The sequence below is a fragment of the Protomyctophum bolini genome, assembly GCF_963924005.1.
Source record: "Protomyctophum bolini genome assembly, chromosome: 12".
Lineage (NCBI taxonomy): Eukaryota > Metazoa > Chordata > Actinopteri > Myctophiformes > Myctophidae > Protomyctophum > Protomyctophum bolini.
In genome coordinates, this window is record NC_137873.1 from 41,449,692 (window position 1) to 41,465,336 (window position 15,645).

Below are 15,645 nucleotides of genomic sequence, written 5' to 3' on the forward strand. Positions count from 1 at the left end.
AATTGTGATTATACTCACATAATTGCGATTAGACGATTATGTACTAATTGTGACAGGCCTATATGGAAGTTGTACTGATAATGACTCAACACTGGATTGAAAACAAAGGGAATAATCATGAGAGGTAGGTAGAAAGACGCTATCTAAATATCTAAAACTCAGCAAAACAATAGGTCAAATTAAAACCAAACTGAAAGTGTAGCCATGATTGAGAATAGAAGGAATATTGAGACATGATAAAAAAAGAAAATCTGTGTGTGTGGCCTTGCATTGCGTTCCAAAGAAGACACAAAACACCCCTCTTGACTTTGAATGTTTATTAACAGTATACAAAGTAATTAAAAAGCAGGAACTACACAGCTGCTTCAATGAAAACAACCGTGAAAGTCTTATCAGCGAATTCTAAACAACGTTTGTTCCTCCACGACAGGTTCTGGAGGAGCCTTGTGCATTTTCCGTACAGCGTCTGCCTGGATACCCAAGTGCAGTAGCATCCACACCGATTTGAGTTTACTCAACAGATCATGACCCAATATGGACAGAGGCCACTCGGAACTCACAGTGAACGGATGCTTTACTATGGTCCCGTTCACTTCGATCGGGATGCCTTCAGACTCCACAGCTTCTGTGCATTCCTTACAGGAACACGGCAAATCTTGCGGCCTTATGCTAGAGGTGCTCCTTCCGGTGTCTGCCAGAAAGGTGACCATTTGTCCGGACAGATCACCGGTCAAACTCACCAGCGGTAAATGTGGACGTTCTTTAGCAACTGATGTGATGGCGTGAATTTTATCTGGGCATTTCTTAGCAATTGACGCAATAGTGTGAAATCCCTGTTGATCTTCCAAGTTGTAGTTTATATAACGGTGGTTCGACTCTGCCGAGTTTCGTAGTTTATCTTCTGATGTTAGCACGGGGTAGCCAGCCAGGTGACTCAACACTGGATTGAAGACAAAAGACAAATGGAATATAGTTGAGAGAGGTAGAAAATACATTACTTTAGACATTTACAAGCATGTTATGCACCCTCAATTTGCTACTTAATTATGACTAGTTTGTGAGTTCAGTTAGTCCATCTTCTTCATTGGCCTTTTGAGCTAGCTGAATGAACGTGAAAATACTTAATCCACAACAATCCATTTGACATACAGTAGTATAACAATATATGTATTATAGAATAGCATTAGTAAAAGGTGAAGTAATGGTTCAGGTACTTGGATGGATTCCACATGGAAATAAAGCATTCGGTAAAACCAGAATAATAAGATGGAAAAGAAAGACCCGTCTGAAGTGAGCGGTGCTGTACTGTACTGTACTGTACTGTACAGCCCTCCTCCCTGGCCTGTGTGTGTCTCTGTGTTAGGCAGTTCAACAGTGAAACTTGTTGGTGCTGGTGAACAACTGAACAAACACTATAACGCTATTTTTCGGACACAGCCAGGGGAAGACCCAGCCAGGGACAGACCCAGCCACACACTGGGACACAGCCAGGGACAGACCCAGCCAGCCACACACATAGCTGTCTATAGGAGTGGCACCACTCAAAAAAGACAAAGGATAGTAGTAACTTACTGAGGTATGCATGGCGATGTATGGTGGGTTCATATATTGTTCCAGCAGTGGGGTCGGGAACCTGAGGAGAGCTCATCGTCACCTGAAGTCGATCAGAACCGGAAGTCTAGGAGGCTCCACAGACAGTTGGAGATGATCAGAACCCAGAACCTGAAGTCTATAGGAGGCTAGTCCACAGACAGTTAGAGACGATTGATCTTCTGGAGGAGGAGGAGGAGGTGTGGAAACAACGATAACAACTACAGTAGATGTGAGGAGTACAGTTTGAGTTTTCCCACCACTGTTAATTTCACCAAAACAGTAAAACACACACACAAGACAAAGACAACGCAAAACCCCGGTGATCCGGATGGATGTTCCCGACTCCCAGCAGCGCCAGCGCAACAGAGACGCACAAATGGTACGTCACAATGTTGCCATGTCAGCTTATTATAAGCGACTTTGGGGCTTGTTTTTCTCCAAAGTTGCTTGTAAATATTGGCAGTTTCGGGTTACAATTTGTATGTATAATATCTATTTAAATCCCCAAGGTTCTTCGGAAAATACCAGTAAACAGCTGATGGGTAAATGAATGGATATTAGATTTAAATTGACCTGGTCGCTTATTATTTTGCCAGCAAAATCTGGCATTGGCAAGTTTTGGCACCACTCGTACGTAATCATTACGCGTCACAACGCACAGCACCACCACAGCAGCGTTCTACACATGTTAGCGGTGTTATTTTTTATGGTAAGAGTAGAATACATTTTCTTGAGTGTGTGTGGTTTATTATTTATTGCCGCTACAAACCGCTAGTGTTAACTATAAATGATAACTAGCAAGTTCCCACTCGTTACACTGTTCAATGTTCATGCTGTTAATAGTGTTGTTGTTCTTTGGTCTGCTGAAAAGTTTAAACTTAAAAACGTTGGCGATTAGCTTAGCTAGCTTTAGCAACATATAAAGCCCCATGCATGCGCATGTTCTTGTTAAAAAACTGTGCTTTTCAACCCTTTTCACATGAAGGTCAATTATGTATTCTGCATCTGAGCCACGGACCACCATCTGATCTATATGATTAATTGAATTCCTGTTCTGTGCTTTGTCTATATAGAAGTGTCTATTTCTTTGTATGTCTCTAAATGTTGTGATGAATTGAACATGGTGGACCCTCTTGTAAAAAAGTGTAATGCTTAATTGGGTCGTCCACTCACAGTTAACAGTCTATGTATTGAGTTTGTGCTTTAAATGTACTGTAATTCGGCAAACTGTTATATTTCAATCAAAAATTCAATCAATCAATGATGAGATTTAGCCTCAAAAACGTCGTTGGATTGTGTGTCCAGTGTCCACAAAATTCCATGCTGTATTTATGTGGAGGCATTTAAGGAGAGATAACAGGAAATCATTTTACATGCTCTAATTGTGTAGACCTCTTGTAAATTAAGTAATGCAGATGTTTAACTATCATTTAACGCTCGAGAGAAACCACATTTTACACTTTCAAGAGTTAAAGATTTAAGATAGCTAAGGTGTCCATTTGGTAACCAACTCTCCATCATTTAGCTGGGAACCACCAGGATCCCTTAAGGACCGCTGGTGGTCCCCGGCCCACTGGTTGAGAACCACTGTTGTAAAGTAAAGGCTAAAAGAGGGGTTCTGGGATTCTGTTGCAGAAATGCAGACTAGCCTGGGCAGCATTCCATTTCGGTTTATGATCCGGTCGGAAGCGGATGGTAACTTTCGTCATGTTGTAGTCAATGATTTGTAGTCATCTGGCAGGAAACCGCAAGGTGGAATCAGAAGTACCCAAAATACTTAGAGTATACTCAGAATTTTAGGGCCTGCCGCCTTACCCAATAGAATCATTGATGCAGCGTAGTTTAGCTGATTTTTATGTGAGTGTACATTCATTACTATTTAGCGTCTGTGTATACCTATGTTGTTATTCATTTTTAATTTTATTGGGTAGGTAAATTACAATCATGGGGACTTATTTTGGGTACTTCCGCCTCGTGGTTTCCTGCCAGATGACTACAAATCATTGACTACAACGTATTTTACCATCCGCTCCAGACTGGTTCACATGGCGATTTTGTAACACAGACCAGGCTTTCCTCCGAGGTGGAAAGCCAGGTGACGCAACATTAGTTGCAGACAGTGTTGCCTGACATCACAGTTTGCGAATGCTTGCGTTTATTCCCCGACTGAAGGTCCACCTGAGAAGTATCACCAGGTCAACAGTCTGCTGCTGCCATGCTGGAGAAAGTGGAGAAGAAGAATAAGCCACAGAAGAAAGAAGGAGGAACAAAGAGGAAAGGCCCCACCGGCGTTCAAGAAGAAGGTGATGACTGTTACTTTTATGTTGCATGATAGAAGTGTATATTCGTACGTCTTTACATGTTCTGATGAATTGAAAATCAAGTCTTAGTGCTTTTTCTGGTTTCATCCTCGTCCCAGTTTTAGTATTGACCTGTACGGAAGCCGGTACAGGTCAATTGACTGTACTCATTCTGCAATCTGTTAATAACATTTTCAATCAATCATTCAATGAAGGAGCAGGGAGCAGAAAGAAGAAAGGACATCATGACGAGCATGAAGGAGGTGCTGATGGAGCTAAGAAGCACCTGGACGCCCCCAGTGTGGGATACTTCCGCAGGGTTGGAGAACGACTCGCCGAAGCCTTCGAAGAGGACGAGGAGAGAGGTGAGAGAGAAGGCCTATTATACTCGCAAGCAACGGTGTAAGAGCCATTTGAGCAATGCGTCTATTCTGTGCTGTCATTGAAGGACTTGTCAATCAAGGCCTTGGTTACCATGGTTACAGGGAGGGGTATTTAACTCTGGCCCTAATCAGGTGCACCTGTGTTGCTGACATGCAGAGGCAAACAGTTTTTAGACTGTGTTTGGAGGGCTCATTGTCTACCGGCATATATTCTTTTGACTTATATGTTTATTTATATGTAAAAGTATAGGCCTTTGGCAGCTAATAAATATACTTGAACTGAATGGACATCACTTTCTGGAGCACATGTCATAACATCAATCCTGGCTGTTGGCAACCAGACAGTAACGCCTAATAATGGGGTTTAGGCACTACAAACGGGATACAGGAAGAGTGGGCAGTCTGACTCTCTGGGCACCTGAGACGTCTGAGCACCTCAATTGTTTTTTTGTGTTTCGGATCCTATTAAAAAAAAAATATCTGACTGTAAAATGTGTTCCTAATATTTCCTCATGCAGTGATGTTCGTGGAGAACGTGCTCATGGAGGTGAAAGGTCAAGCGGCGATGGTAGCCATGGACAGAACGGGCAGCGTCACTCTTCAGCGGCTGCTCCCATTGGCCAGCCCCAAACAGGTCGGGGAGGTTCTGGCCGAGCTGGGCGGAGCCTCGGGTTCAGAGTTCAAGACGGTGTCGTGTGACCGATGTGGAGGTCACGTTGTGGAGAGCGCGCTAAGACAGACGGCTCGGTGGTGCACAGGTAAGACTGACCTTTAACCTGGCTCGGTGGTGCACAGGTAAGACTGACCTTTAACCTGGCTCGGTGGTGCACAGGTAAAGCGTTATTTATTCATATTCTGGATTTTCGGTGGTGAGGTGACCACCGAACTACAACATGATGTCACGAGCCGCCCCCCCAGCCCAACGTCACCACCGGAGCGGTGGTCACCTCACCACCGAAAAGCCTGACTATGAATGAGCCTTTAGACTGAACTATACGCTCAGACAGATGGCTGGGTGGTGGACAGGTAAGGGCCCATTCATACTCCTATTTTACCGCTGTTTCGGCACTGTAGTGCCGAAATGATTAAGCGCTCGTCAGAAATTGTCAGTAGCACCGAAGAGACGACTTTAGGACGGTACCCGCCCCCCCGAACCTCAAATGACTGTAGGCACTACAGCACCGAACCGACTTTTATTCGGCTCTAAAATAGGAGTATGAATCGGCCCTAAGACTGAACTATACCTTAACTCTGGTCAATTGTCACCTTTGTTTTAGTAGCTGTCAGGCACAAACCTTTACGGATGTCCCGATCACGTTTTTTATTTTGATCCCGATCCGATCCATTTGATTTTGAGTATCTGCCGATTTCCCCCCGATCCGATATTGTTATTTTTTATAGAACACTATATCACTATATCACAATAGTACAATGTCCAAAATCACAGACAATGTCCAGTCTAATAGCATGATATGGATATAATATTGATACTAGATGATTATTTTTTTGCTCCCGGTCATTTGAAAAGGGCGTGATCGGCCCTGATTTCCGGATCACGTGATCGGATCGGGACAACCCTATAAACCTTGTCTCTCTATATTTAAATTGACATACATTACCATACCATACATTAATGGCCTGCCCTACATTGTCCAATTATGCGGGGGAAAAAACTGTCCATCGGCTATTTTTGTGTTGATCTTTTTTCTTTTACCATTTTGAAAAGATAAAAGTAAATAAATATATAATAAATATAATATTTTAACCAATGGAAAGTATTGACACGAGCAGCAATATGCTAGTTATACTGCGTATACATATCCCATTTGCTTGATGTATGAGGTGAGGACCATTCTCTCTTTTTCTGTGCGCACCTTAGACTCACCTAAGAAGGAGTCGTCCGATATCACAGAAGAGGAGGACGACTGTGGCATCCTGGAGGCTCAGGTGTTGTCTTTAAGTCAGGTGGTGAGAGATAACACCGAAGAGTTCATCAAAGACATGCACGGCACGCACGTGGTCCGCACTCTTCTGCATGTGCTGGCAGGCTGCCTGGGACCACCCAGGACACAATGCCCTCCTCCAGGTAAGGAAGGGCAGAAAGACAGCCAGACACACACACAAACCTTACGTACTACTTAACACAAGACGTCCACAGACGTCCTAGGAATTACTGCATGTTGTGCCCAAGACGTCTGTGTGTGGAGTGTGGACCCCTATTTGCTTTTGGTGCCTTCGGTGTGTGAATGGAACACAACCACCCTAAAGACTAATCATTGTGTATATTCCTGCACTATACCTGCATCAAGTGATCTTGGTACATAGAAATTGATCTATTGAAGATTCTGACTTTCAAATGTACATCATTTTTGTTTTGAGTGCATTGCTGTATTGTTCTTTCTGCTTTGGCAATGTAAACGTATGTTTTCTCATGCCAATAAAGCCCTTTGAATTGAATTGAATTGAATGACGCGCTTTGGATAAAAGAGCCATATATAAATGCACCATTTAGCATTTCTTTGTTCTCGCCACCTTTTGCCAGGTTCTAAACACTGGAGTGCCGTCCCTCAGATGACAGACTTTGACGTGCCCACGTCATTTTGGTATGAGCTGAAAAGTCTGACTGAGTCTATGATGGACAATGTCAACGGTGAGTTTGTCTTCTTAATCAACCAACAACACCACATTAAACCTCATCCTAGCAAAGATGAGTCTATACTATAGACTCATCTCTATAGACTCATGAGTCTATACTATAGACTCATCTCTATAGACTCATGAGTCTATACTATAGACTCATCTCTATAGACTCATGAGTCTATACTATAGACTCATCTCTATAGACTCATGAGTCTATACTATAGACTCATCTCTATAGACTCATGAGTCTATACTATAGACTCATCTATAGACTCATCTTTGCTAGGATGATTTGTCAAGCAGGTTAATTTTCATTCTACCACAGGTCGTTTCGAGGAAGCAATCTGATTGGTTGAAACAGCCTTCTAGCCGTGGGTTAAACCAGCACTGTTCACCACCTAATCAAAACAAAGATTTCAGCTGCTCTGTTCTCCCAGAGCGCTAGCAAACTCGGTGGCTAGGCTAGCTAGTTTCTTGTGAAGGTTGTGGTCATAGTGACTACATCTGTCATTAAAAAAATATATTCTTTCAGCGATTTTAATAGTTTTAATTAAGGGTAACTGTGGTAGAATTGCAATATTACACGAGAGGGTGTGGGTTAACGTGATTATTGCCACTTCAGTGATGCTTGCGGAACTCAACTCCGTCTCGTTCCTGACCGCATCACTGTCGTGGCAATAATCACGTTAAACCACAACCTCTCGTGTAATATTGCTTAAATAGGGTATTCTATAGACTCTATAGAATACCCTATTGGAAATTAACCTGCTTGACAAATGTCCACCCTGATGAGAACATCTGTAGGAAACCGTTTTCATCTATTCTTTGACTCAACCGCTGTTTATACCGTGTATAAGTCATTGGAGAAAACAATAGCAAAAGATTTTTGCTATTTCGTTTGCTATTCATTGAAAATAGAAAAAGTATTATCTATATTGAACCACGTACGTAACTATCTGCTGTGAAATCTAAGAAAAAGAGAAAGAAAGAAAAAAAAACGTCAATGAAAGCAGCATTGTCTTGTAAACGTGTGTCTTTCAGTGAGTGTGACGGATGCAGCTGCCAGTGCCGTTTTCCAGACCATGTTGACTGTGTGTCACAGACAACGACCCAAACTCTGCAAGAAGATCCTCACGGCTGTCATCGAGTACTTGACCACTCGCAGCGCTGCCCCTGGAGTCAGGTCAGTCTTCAATGCCATTCTCAATAAATGACCTGTCCCCAAATATCATAATAAAATCAAATGTGAAGTCCTAGGAAGTTTGTGGAGGAATATATATATATATATATATATATATACTGTATAGAGCGGTCACCATTACACATTTAAGTTGACGATTAATTGTGACACAAATAATTGCGATGAATGATTTCATTGTATTTTTGGCATATTGGAAATTGTAACACGAATATAAATTTCCATTTGTGTTTTGCCTTTTAGGCTTTGTAATAAAAACTGGTGCGCAGCGCAGACACGACAAATATCTGAAATATTCTAAGAATTTACTGGCATTTTTATACATTTCATACTTTAAAAAAGCCCCCAAAAAATAGCCGAAATAGATATGCTATTTCAGCTTTTTTTTTTTAAATGTATGATCATCTGTCAACATGGAAACGATTATGACAAAAAATAATTGCGACTATCTCAAATAGCTGCGATTAGACACATTATTATCCCATTCTGACCGGGAATCCATTTTGGTGTTGGCATCATGTCGTGCTTTAGATATTGAAAAATAGCAGATCTACAAGCTCATAGCGCGCCACCGAGTGGCGCGCTACGAGCTTGTAGGTCTGCTATTTTTGAAAAATTGAAGAACGACTGACATTTTTAGAATCTGATCTCGGGTCAGAATGGGTTAATCAGACCAGTGTGTGTCCGCAGTGGAAACCTCGTATGAATCTGATATCTCGGGTCAGAATGGGTTATGTAATAATGTGTGACACCCCTAATACCGCACCTGATTGTGTCTCCCTCTTCTGTCCTGAACCCGTTAGTCCTCTGCTGGTGTTTCTGAAGGACCAGGCGGCCAGTCGCCTGGTGGAGGTTCTCCTCCGGCTGGCCCACAAGGCCCTCCTCCGTCAGCTCTACAGGAACCACCTCAAGGGCCAGCTGGTCAACCTGGCGCTCCATCCCATCGCCAACTTCACCGTACAGAGGTTTATCGCGGCCTCTGCCAAGTATATAATGGTAAGGTATATACCAAATATGAAATATTGTCGCACGTCCAAACATCAATCTTTCATCAAATTTAGAGGCCCTCATCTATGGAACTCCCTAGATGCCTCACTTAAATCCTCATTATCCTTGCCAATATTCAAAAAACATCTAAAGAAATATCTTATTTTTTCGTCTCTGTAGATTACATGTTTTACCTTGATGTGTTATATTTTCTTTTGTGTGTTTGTTGTTGTATTGTTTATTTCTGTTTTCTGTGCAGTCTGTGTTTTTATTTTCTTTACTGCACAGCTGCCCCCCTTTGACAACTTGTAGATTTATGTACTGTTCTTTATGAACTTTTAATCTTTTAAACCAATAACCTCTTCCTTCAGGAAAGGATTCCATATAGCCTATAAGGCTTCTTCCTTTCCTTGCATTATATTTTTGTTTCTTTGATATGTTATTGTCATTTATTTGTACTATATGCTAAATAAATAAACCTAAAAAAACCTAAGGTCCTGAATCACTGGTTCCCAAACCTTTTCATGTCAAGGACCCCCCAAATTGACATTTATTAGCCCGCGGACCGGACCCCCCCCCATGGGAAAAGATATGCCATGCAGAGACCCCCATAAAGGAAGATTTTTGTCGGCTCCAGCAGTGATTCTAAACCCGTTTAATTTCAAGGACCCCCAGTTTGACATGCATTAGTCTACGGACCCCCATTTAATGGCATTTCTATCTCTGGGACCCCAATTTATTTTGTGAAATGAATGTTAATTTAACTCTGAGGGTGTACAAAATGGAACCAAACGGACCCGTTAGGGTCCATTTGTACACTCTCAGAGTTACAGACCCTTAAGGGTACATTTGGTTCCAAACTGTCATTTAGCTGGGGACCCCCTGGAACTCCCTCAAGTACCCCATGGGGGTCCCTGCCTGGACCCCACTTTGAGAACCACTGTCCTAAATGATAGTTCAAGTTTATTATGCCATGCTTTGGGAAATGCCAAGTGCCGGATCAGACGCAGTGCTAGTTCAATAATAAAAAGAGTCTTGACTGCACACCAATTTCTGCTCCCAGACATTATCTTCTACTTAAGCAAAATCACACGAGATGGTGTGTGTTTTAACGTGATTATTGCCACGACAGTGATGCAGGTCAGGAACGAGACGAAGTCGAGTTCCGCAAACATGTGCAAAGTGTAAACGTCACCGGCATTACATTCATTGTTCCACTCCTGTAGTTCTCGAGGGTGTTGGATGAGCTGGTCCAGGGCATAGAGGCCATCTTGGCAGCAGGTCACATGGGTGTGGTTGTCCAGCTGGCGGAAGGCTGCGCTGAAAACGGGGAGAAACAGGCCGAGATGATGCAGTGCCTTCTCGACGTAAGCAAGCACCACTTTCTCCACCCGTGCATTCCACCGTAGCTTGTACAGTACATTGACTGTGAGTAAATAATCAAATGAGTTGTTGTAGTAGTCGTAGTAGTATAGTAAAACTAGCATATTCTTTACCCCTTCCATCCCAGGCCTTCCACTGTGCGGAGCCTGGCAGCCGACACGCCAGCTGCCTCCCTCTCTTCATGTCCCTGCTCACCTACGAGGTGTATTACCACTCCGACACAGAAGAGGGCGGCATTCAGACAGAGGTAAGTCACACACCTGTTATGTCCCATCTACTCCTCGGGCAAACTGATGAACCACGTTTTGATTTGGCCATGTTCAACTTCAAACCATGATTTTTAACCACTTAAACCTTTGGAGGACAACAGATTGAAAAATCAGTGGTAATTCTTGAACGTAAGCCTGAGGCTCACCCATTAGGCGGCAACTCCATCTCAGCCTATGGCACTTGCCGTAGCACTTGCACCAGCCTCTGCGACCTTACAGGCGTGTGCAAAGGCTAAACTTATGTCATTTTAACCCATTCTGACCGGGCACCCATTTTGGTGTTAGCATCATGTTATGCTTTACCTATTGAAAAATAGCAGATCTACAAGCTCATATCGCGCCACCGAGTGGCGCGATACGAGCTTGTAGGTCTGCTATTTTTGAAAAATTCAAAGAACGACTGACATTTTTAGAATCTGATCTCAGGTCAGAATGGGTTAATCAGACCAGTGTGTGTCCCGTGGAAACCTCGTATGAATCTGATCTCAGGTCAGAATGGGTTAAATAGCATTTTATGTAGACATAGCACTCTATGGTGTATACTCATAGGTGCATTGTACTGTATATATTCTACTGTTGGACAGATGTTAGGTTCTTAGCTTGCTTATGATGATCCTTGATGACTATTTCTATGTATGTGATGTATTAACATGTGTTGTTCTTGCTTACTGGATTAACCCATTCTGACCTGAGATCAGATTCATACGAGGTTTCCACGGGACACACACTGGTCTGATTAACCCATTCTGACCTGAGATCAGATTAAAAAAATGTCAGTCGTTCTTCGAATTTTTCAAAAATAGCAGACCTACAAGCTCATAGCGCGCCACTCGGTGGCGCGCTATGAGCTTGTAGATCTGCTATTTTTCAATAGCTAAAGCATAACATGATGCCAACACCAAAATGGGTGCCCGGTCAGAATGGGTTAAGAGCGCCTGCTAAATGCTTAAATTCATAACTGTCTTGTATGTTGTTCATCCTTAGGTCCCTCTGAAGTCCATATGCTACCACGGCTCATGTCTGGTCCAAGCGTTGGCCAAATTCAAGGAGCGCTCGCTCCTGCTCAACAGTCTGCGTTCCCTGACCCCGGCCGACCTCCTGACCCTGGCCGCCAACTCAGCGGGCAGCCACGTGCTCCAGGTTCTCATCACTACGTCCAGCGACAAGGGCAGGGGCAAGATACTGAGGAGACTTGAGGTGAGACCAACAGGAAAACACATAACTCCAAATATACATTTTTCAGGAAATGAAGAAAACCATATATTTTGAAAGCAAAGAAATACTGCCTCATCAAAGTTGGTGTTTATATATTGTCAATTACTTTGATTGAGAGGGGGGAGGCAGAGGTGGTGGAGTTGGCTGTTTTAGCAGACAGTTTGAGGGTCCAATGGAGTTAAGAGGTTTTGTCCAAAACGCTTTTTACTACTTTTCATTGGTTCAATATTTTGTTTTTTTTACCAGTAAAGGGTGTTCAATAGTAGTGATTTATGAAAATAAATAAATAAATCTAAAACCTAAAAGATTGAGTTAGGTGGTTCCCTCCTGACAGCAATGAATACTGTAGGATATGAGAAACGTAAGAATTTCTATATTCATATATCCCTTTGACAATTCATTAGCTTCTTCTTTTCTTTCTTTTTTCATGGGACATGCCAGTGACTGTTTTAATCACACATGAATGCAGTGTGCTGCTCAAGGCCACTTCCTTGTGTCTAAGTGTCCGTTGGCTTCGATGGTTGTTGACTCTACATGACTCATCATGTCCGTCTGTCCTCCCAGGGCCAGTATGTCCAGATGGCGTGCTCCCGGCTGGGCAGTCGGGTCCTGGAGGCCGTGTGGAACAGTGCCTCGGTCAGTCAGAGGCAGAGCATCGCACAGGAACTAGGTACGACGGCTAATTAACCTGAACTATATTGCTTTCACTATTGGTCCTATTCCTCCTCCTGGGTTAGTTGTGAGGAGGAGGAGGAGTGGCTGGTTTCAGGACGGGTTAAAGGGCCTTTGAAACGTGAAGCGAGGAACGCAGGCGTTGTTGTCTGGATCAACACAGGTCTGCTCAAGAGGGCCGCAACAACGCAAGTGTGAAAAGAAAAAAAAGCTAAACAGAATCCAGGTCTGGTGAGTCGCGGGGGGGGCGTGTGCACGTAACGAGCACGCGCGCAACAAATTCACGGGAACGCGCTCGCGTAAATACCGTACGCTTGCGTTGTCTCACCGCGACTTCTCAGTGCAAAAGAAACGCAGGTCTCACTGAAAATGAACTATAGGCACGTTTTATCGCTCCCCGTTTGCAAGGCCCTTAATTGTGTGTGAAGGGAATTCATAATTTCTTGCAGTGACGATGATATGCAGGAGATGAGCGATGGAGTCCATGCCATAGAACTTGGCTTGTATTTATCTGAAGGCTTGAGACAGAGCCACAAATCATTTTGCTGCTCGCTTCTTTGTCAGGGTGGGCTTAGTTCAAGATACATCACACCTATATGCACATCACATGTATATATTTAACTGTTGTCATATACAGAAAATGTACACGCAGCAATTCATAAAAGCATCTTTAACTTTGACAGGAAAAGAAAGTGTGCTCGCAAGAACATGTTCAACTGTACAAGAGTACTGTACCGTTCCTTATATTAGGACGTAATCTCCTTGGAGTCCTTACACATCAAATTAACATCATAATATGAGCACATTTAATCGTACATTTCCTTAAGTATATTTATAAAATCCAGGGACTTTTTTTAGATAGAAGTGGTGCGTGCGGACAACCATGGAAAAAGAAAAAACACAATGGCACTCTTTGTGGGGAAAATATATTTCATGAATGTATTCTTTGTGCGAGGCAACCGTAAAATATCTTTTCACCGCAACGCAAGACACCGGTTCCTTCATGTGTTTTTTTTCCATGGTCGTCTTCTGCACCATTTGGAGAATATGGATCAAACAATACCCCCTGGATTTAGTTTTATATATATCTCCCTGTCCTTCTAAAGGGCACCTACAGTACAGCATCTTCTGACCTATTTAAACCATGCAGTGCATTCTCCTCCTGTTGGAAACAAAGTACTGTACAAAGTACTTGTTATTTTTGTAGTACTATACAAAGTACTATTTTGGAATGGATGGGACGTTCAATTCCATGAAGTGAATACTCTTCAACTTGATGAGCCAGTCGAATCCAAGGTGTCATTTAAAGGACTGATAAAAATAAAATAAAATAGGGGCACGGTGGCACAGTCGGTAGTGCTGTCGCCTCACAGCTAGAAGGTCCTGGGTTCGATTCCCGCCCGGGACGCTGTGGGTGCTGGCGGCATGTTTCCTCCTCCGCGTCATCAGTGACCATACCCGAGGCGGGGTTGGCGAAAGGGCCTTTCTGTGTGGAGTTTGCATGTTCTCCCCGTGTCCCCCATAGGGTAGGTACCCTCACAAAAAACATGCAGTAATCCTGGTCTCTAAACTACCTCCCCCTGGCCAGCCGGGGCGCCTGATGGAGGGGAAAGGAACTGGTTGGAATAACGTGTTCCTTAACTTCCTTCCACGTGCTACGTCCAACCAGGGAAACGAGGGAAAAGGAGCAACTTGGACACTCAGGCATGAAGGAAGCATGAGTTCAAGTCCGTTGCTCTCCCCATGTCCCCCATATATGGGGACTAGGTTGGCGGAGGGTGTGTAGAGCCCAGGATCACATTAGATAATTGACACAGGGGGTGAAAAATGGGTTACAAAATCGTGGGATATATATATATATATATATATTTTTATATAAATTAATTAAATAAAAAGGTGATCCGTGGCCTAATGTCAAACTGGGGGTCCATAGGTTGCGAATCACTGGTTTGTTTGTTTATAGTACATTGGGGTTTCATTGTATTGAGTCAGTGTCATATCCCGTATGATTCTCAATGCTTTCTCCTCTGGCGTTAGAGCCTACACATGGTAGGACTTTTAAAGTCATCGGGGAGCGACAGGGACTCATCATCAGATCGTATTTCACACTACAGGAGTCTCTTTTTGACAGACAGACTTTGTCTGTGAGCGCAGCTTTGCTGTGCTCTCATTGGCTGTAATTTAATACAGACAATTTAATACAGACGCAACCCCGTTCATGCTGTATGGCGAGAGAGCTGAATATCAAACCTGCTAAATATTCAGAAATGCTCGTTTTTATCGCCGGCCGGATCTTCTCGCAGAGCCTTTATACACGCGGCGAGCAAAACCGTGGTGATCAAAGCCAATGTTATACTTTAGCTGTTGAAAAATAGCAGATCTACAAGCTCATAGAGTGCCACGGAAGTCCCTGGAATAACATATTTTCAGATGTGTGTTGGCGGCAAATTACATAACATTTTTGGTGTCCTTGACATGAAAGATTGAGAACCACGGCACTGATATAGTGGTTACTATATGATACCATATGATATATGATACTGAAAAACATGAGGTTTTTCAGAAAATTGTCATGATTTAGAAGGCATTTTTTTGAATTTCGACATAAGGCCTAAATGGGTTAGGTGAAGCCATAATCCATGTTTAGTTTACTTTAGTTTTCATTTATATTCTTGACTCTCTTTTCTTTCTCTCTCTGTCTGTTTCTCTCTCTCTCTCTGTCTCTGTCTGTATTTCCAGTGGCATGTGAACCCCAGCTGAGGTCTGATCAGTTTGCGCGCCACACCTGGGCAAAGTTTGCCCTGTCGCACTTCATTAGCAGACGAGCCCAGTGGCAGGAACTACAGACGGGCCAATCAAAGACAAGGAAGATGTTCAATGACATTCTGGATTGACAAACTTTATATCTCTATAATATCATCTATCTAGTCTTGATTTTATATATTTTTTTCCCTCTGTAATTCCTCCTTTTCTCTGTCTTTGAAAATAAATGAACCATACAAATG

The 15,645-nt window shown here is 43.0% G+C and overlaps 1 protein-coding gene across 2 annotated transcripts; it reads left to right on the top strand.

The window, feature by feature from the left end:
• Positions 1–2,242: 2,242 nt before the first annotated feature.
• nop9 (NOP9 nucleolar protein) lies at positions 2,243–15,645 on the top strand. 2 transcript variants are annotated; one of them, XM_080777206.1, is made up of 13 exons: positions 2,243–2,302; positions 3,766–3,896; positions 4,109–4,258; positions 4,795–5,034; positions 6,156–6,362; positions 6,819–6,926; positions 7,958–8,099; positions 8,918–9,110; positions 10,328–10,468; positions 10,612–10,731; positions 11,738–11,950; positions 12,533–12,638; positions 15,380–15,645. In XM_080777206.1, exons 2-13 carry the CDS (start codon positions 3,809–3,811, stop codon positions 15,532–15,534), a joined length of 1,863 nt encoding a protein of 620 aa, XP_080633332.1. In that variant the 5' UTR covers positions 2,243–2,302; positions 3,766–3,808; the 3' UTR covers positions 15,535–15,645. The 2 variants fall into 2 exon arrangements, with proteins under 2 accessions (XP_080633332.1, XP_080633333.1); XM_080777207.1 differs by having other exon boundaries at positions 4,115–4,258.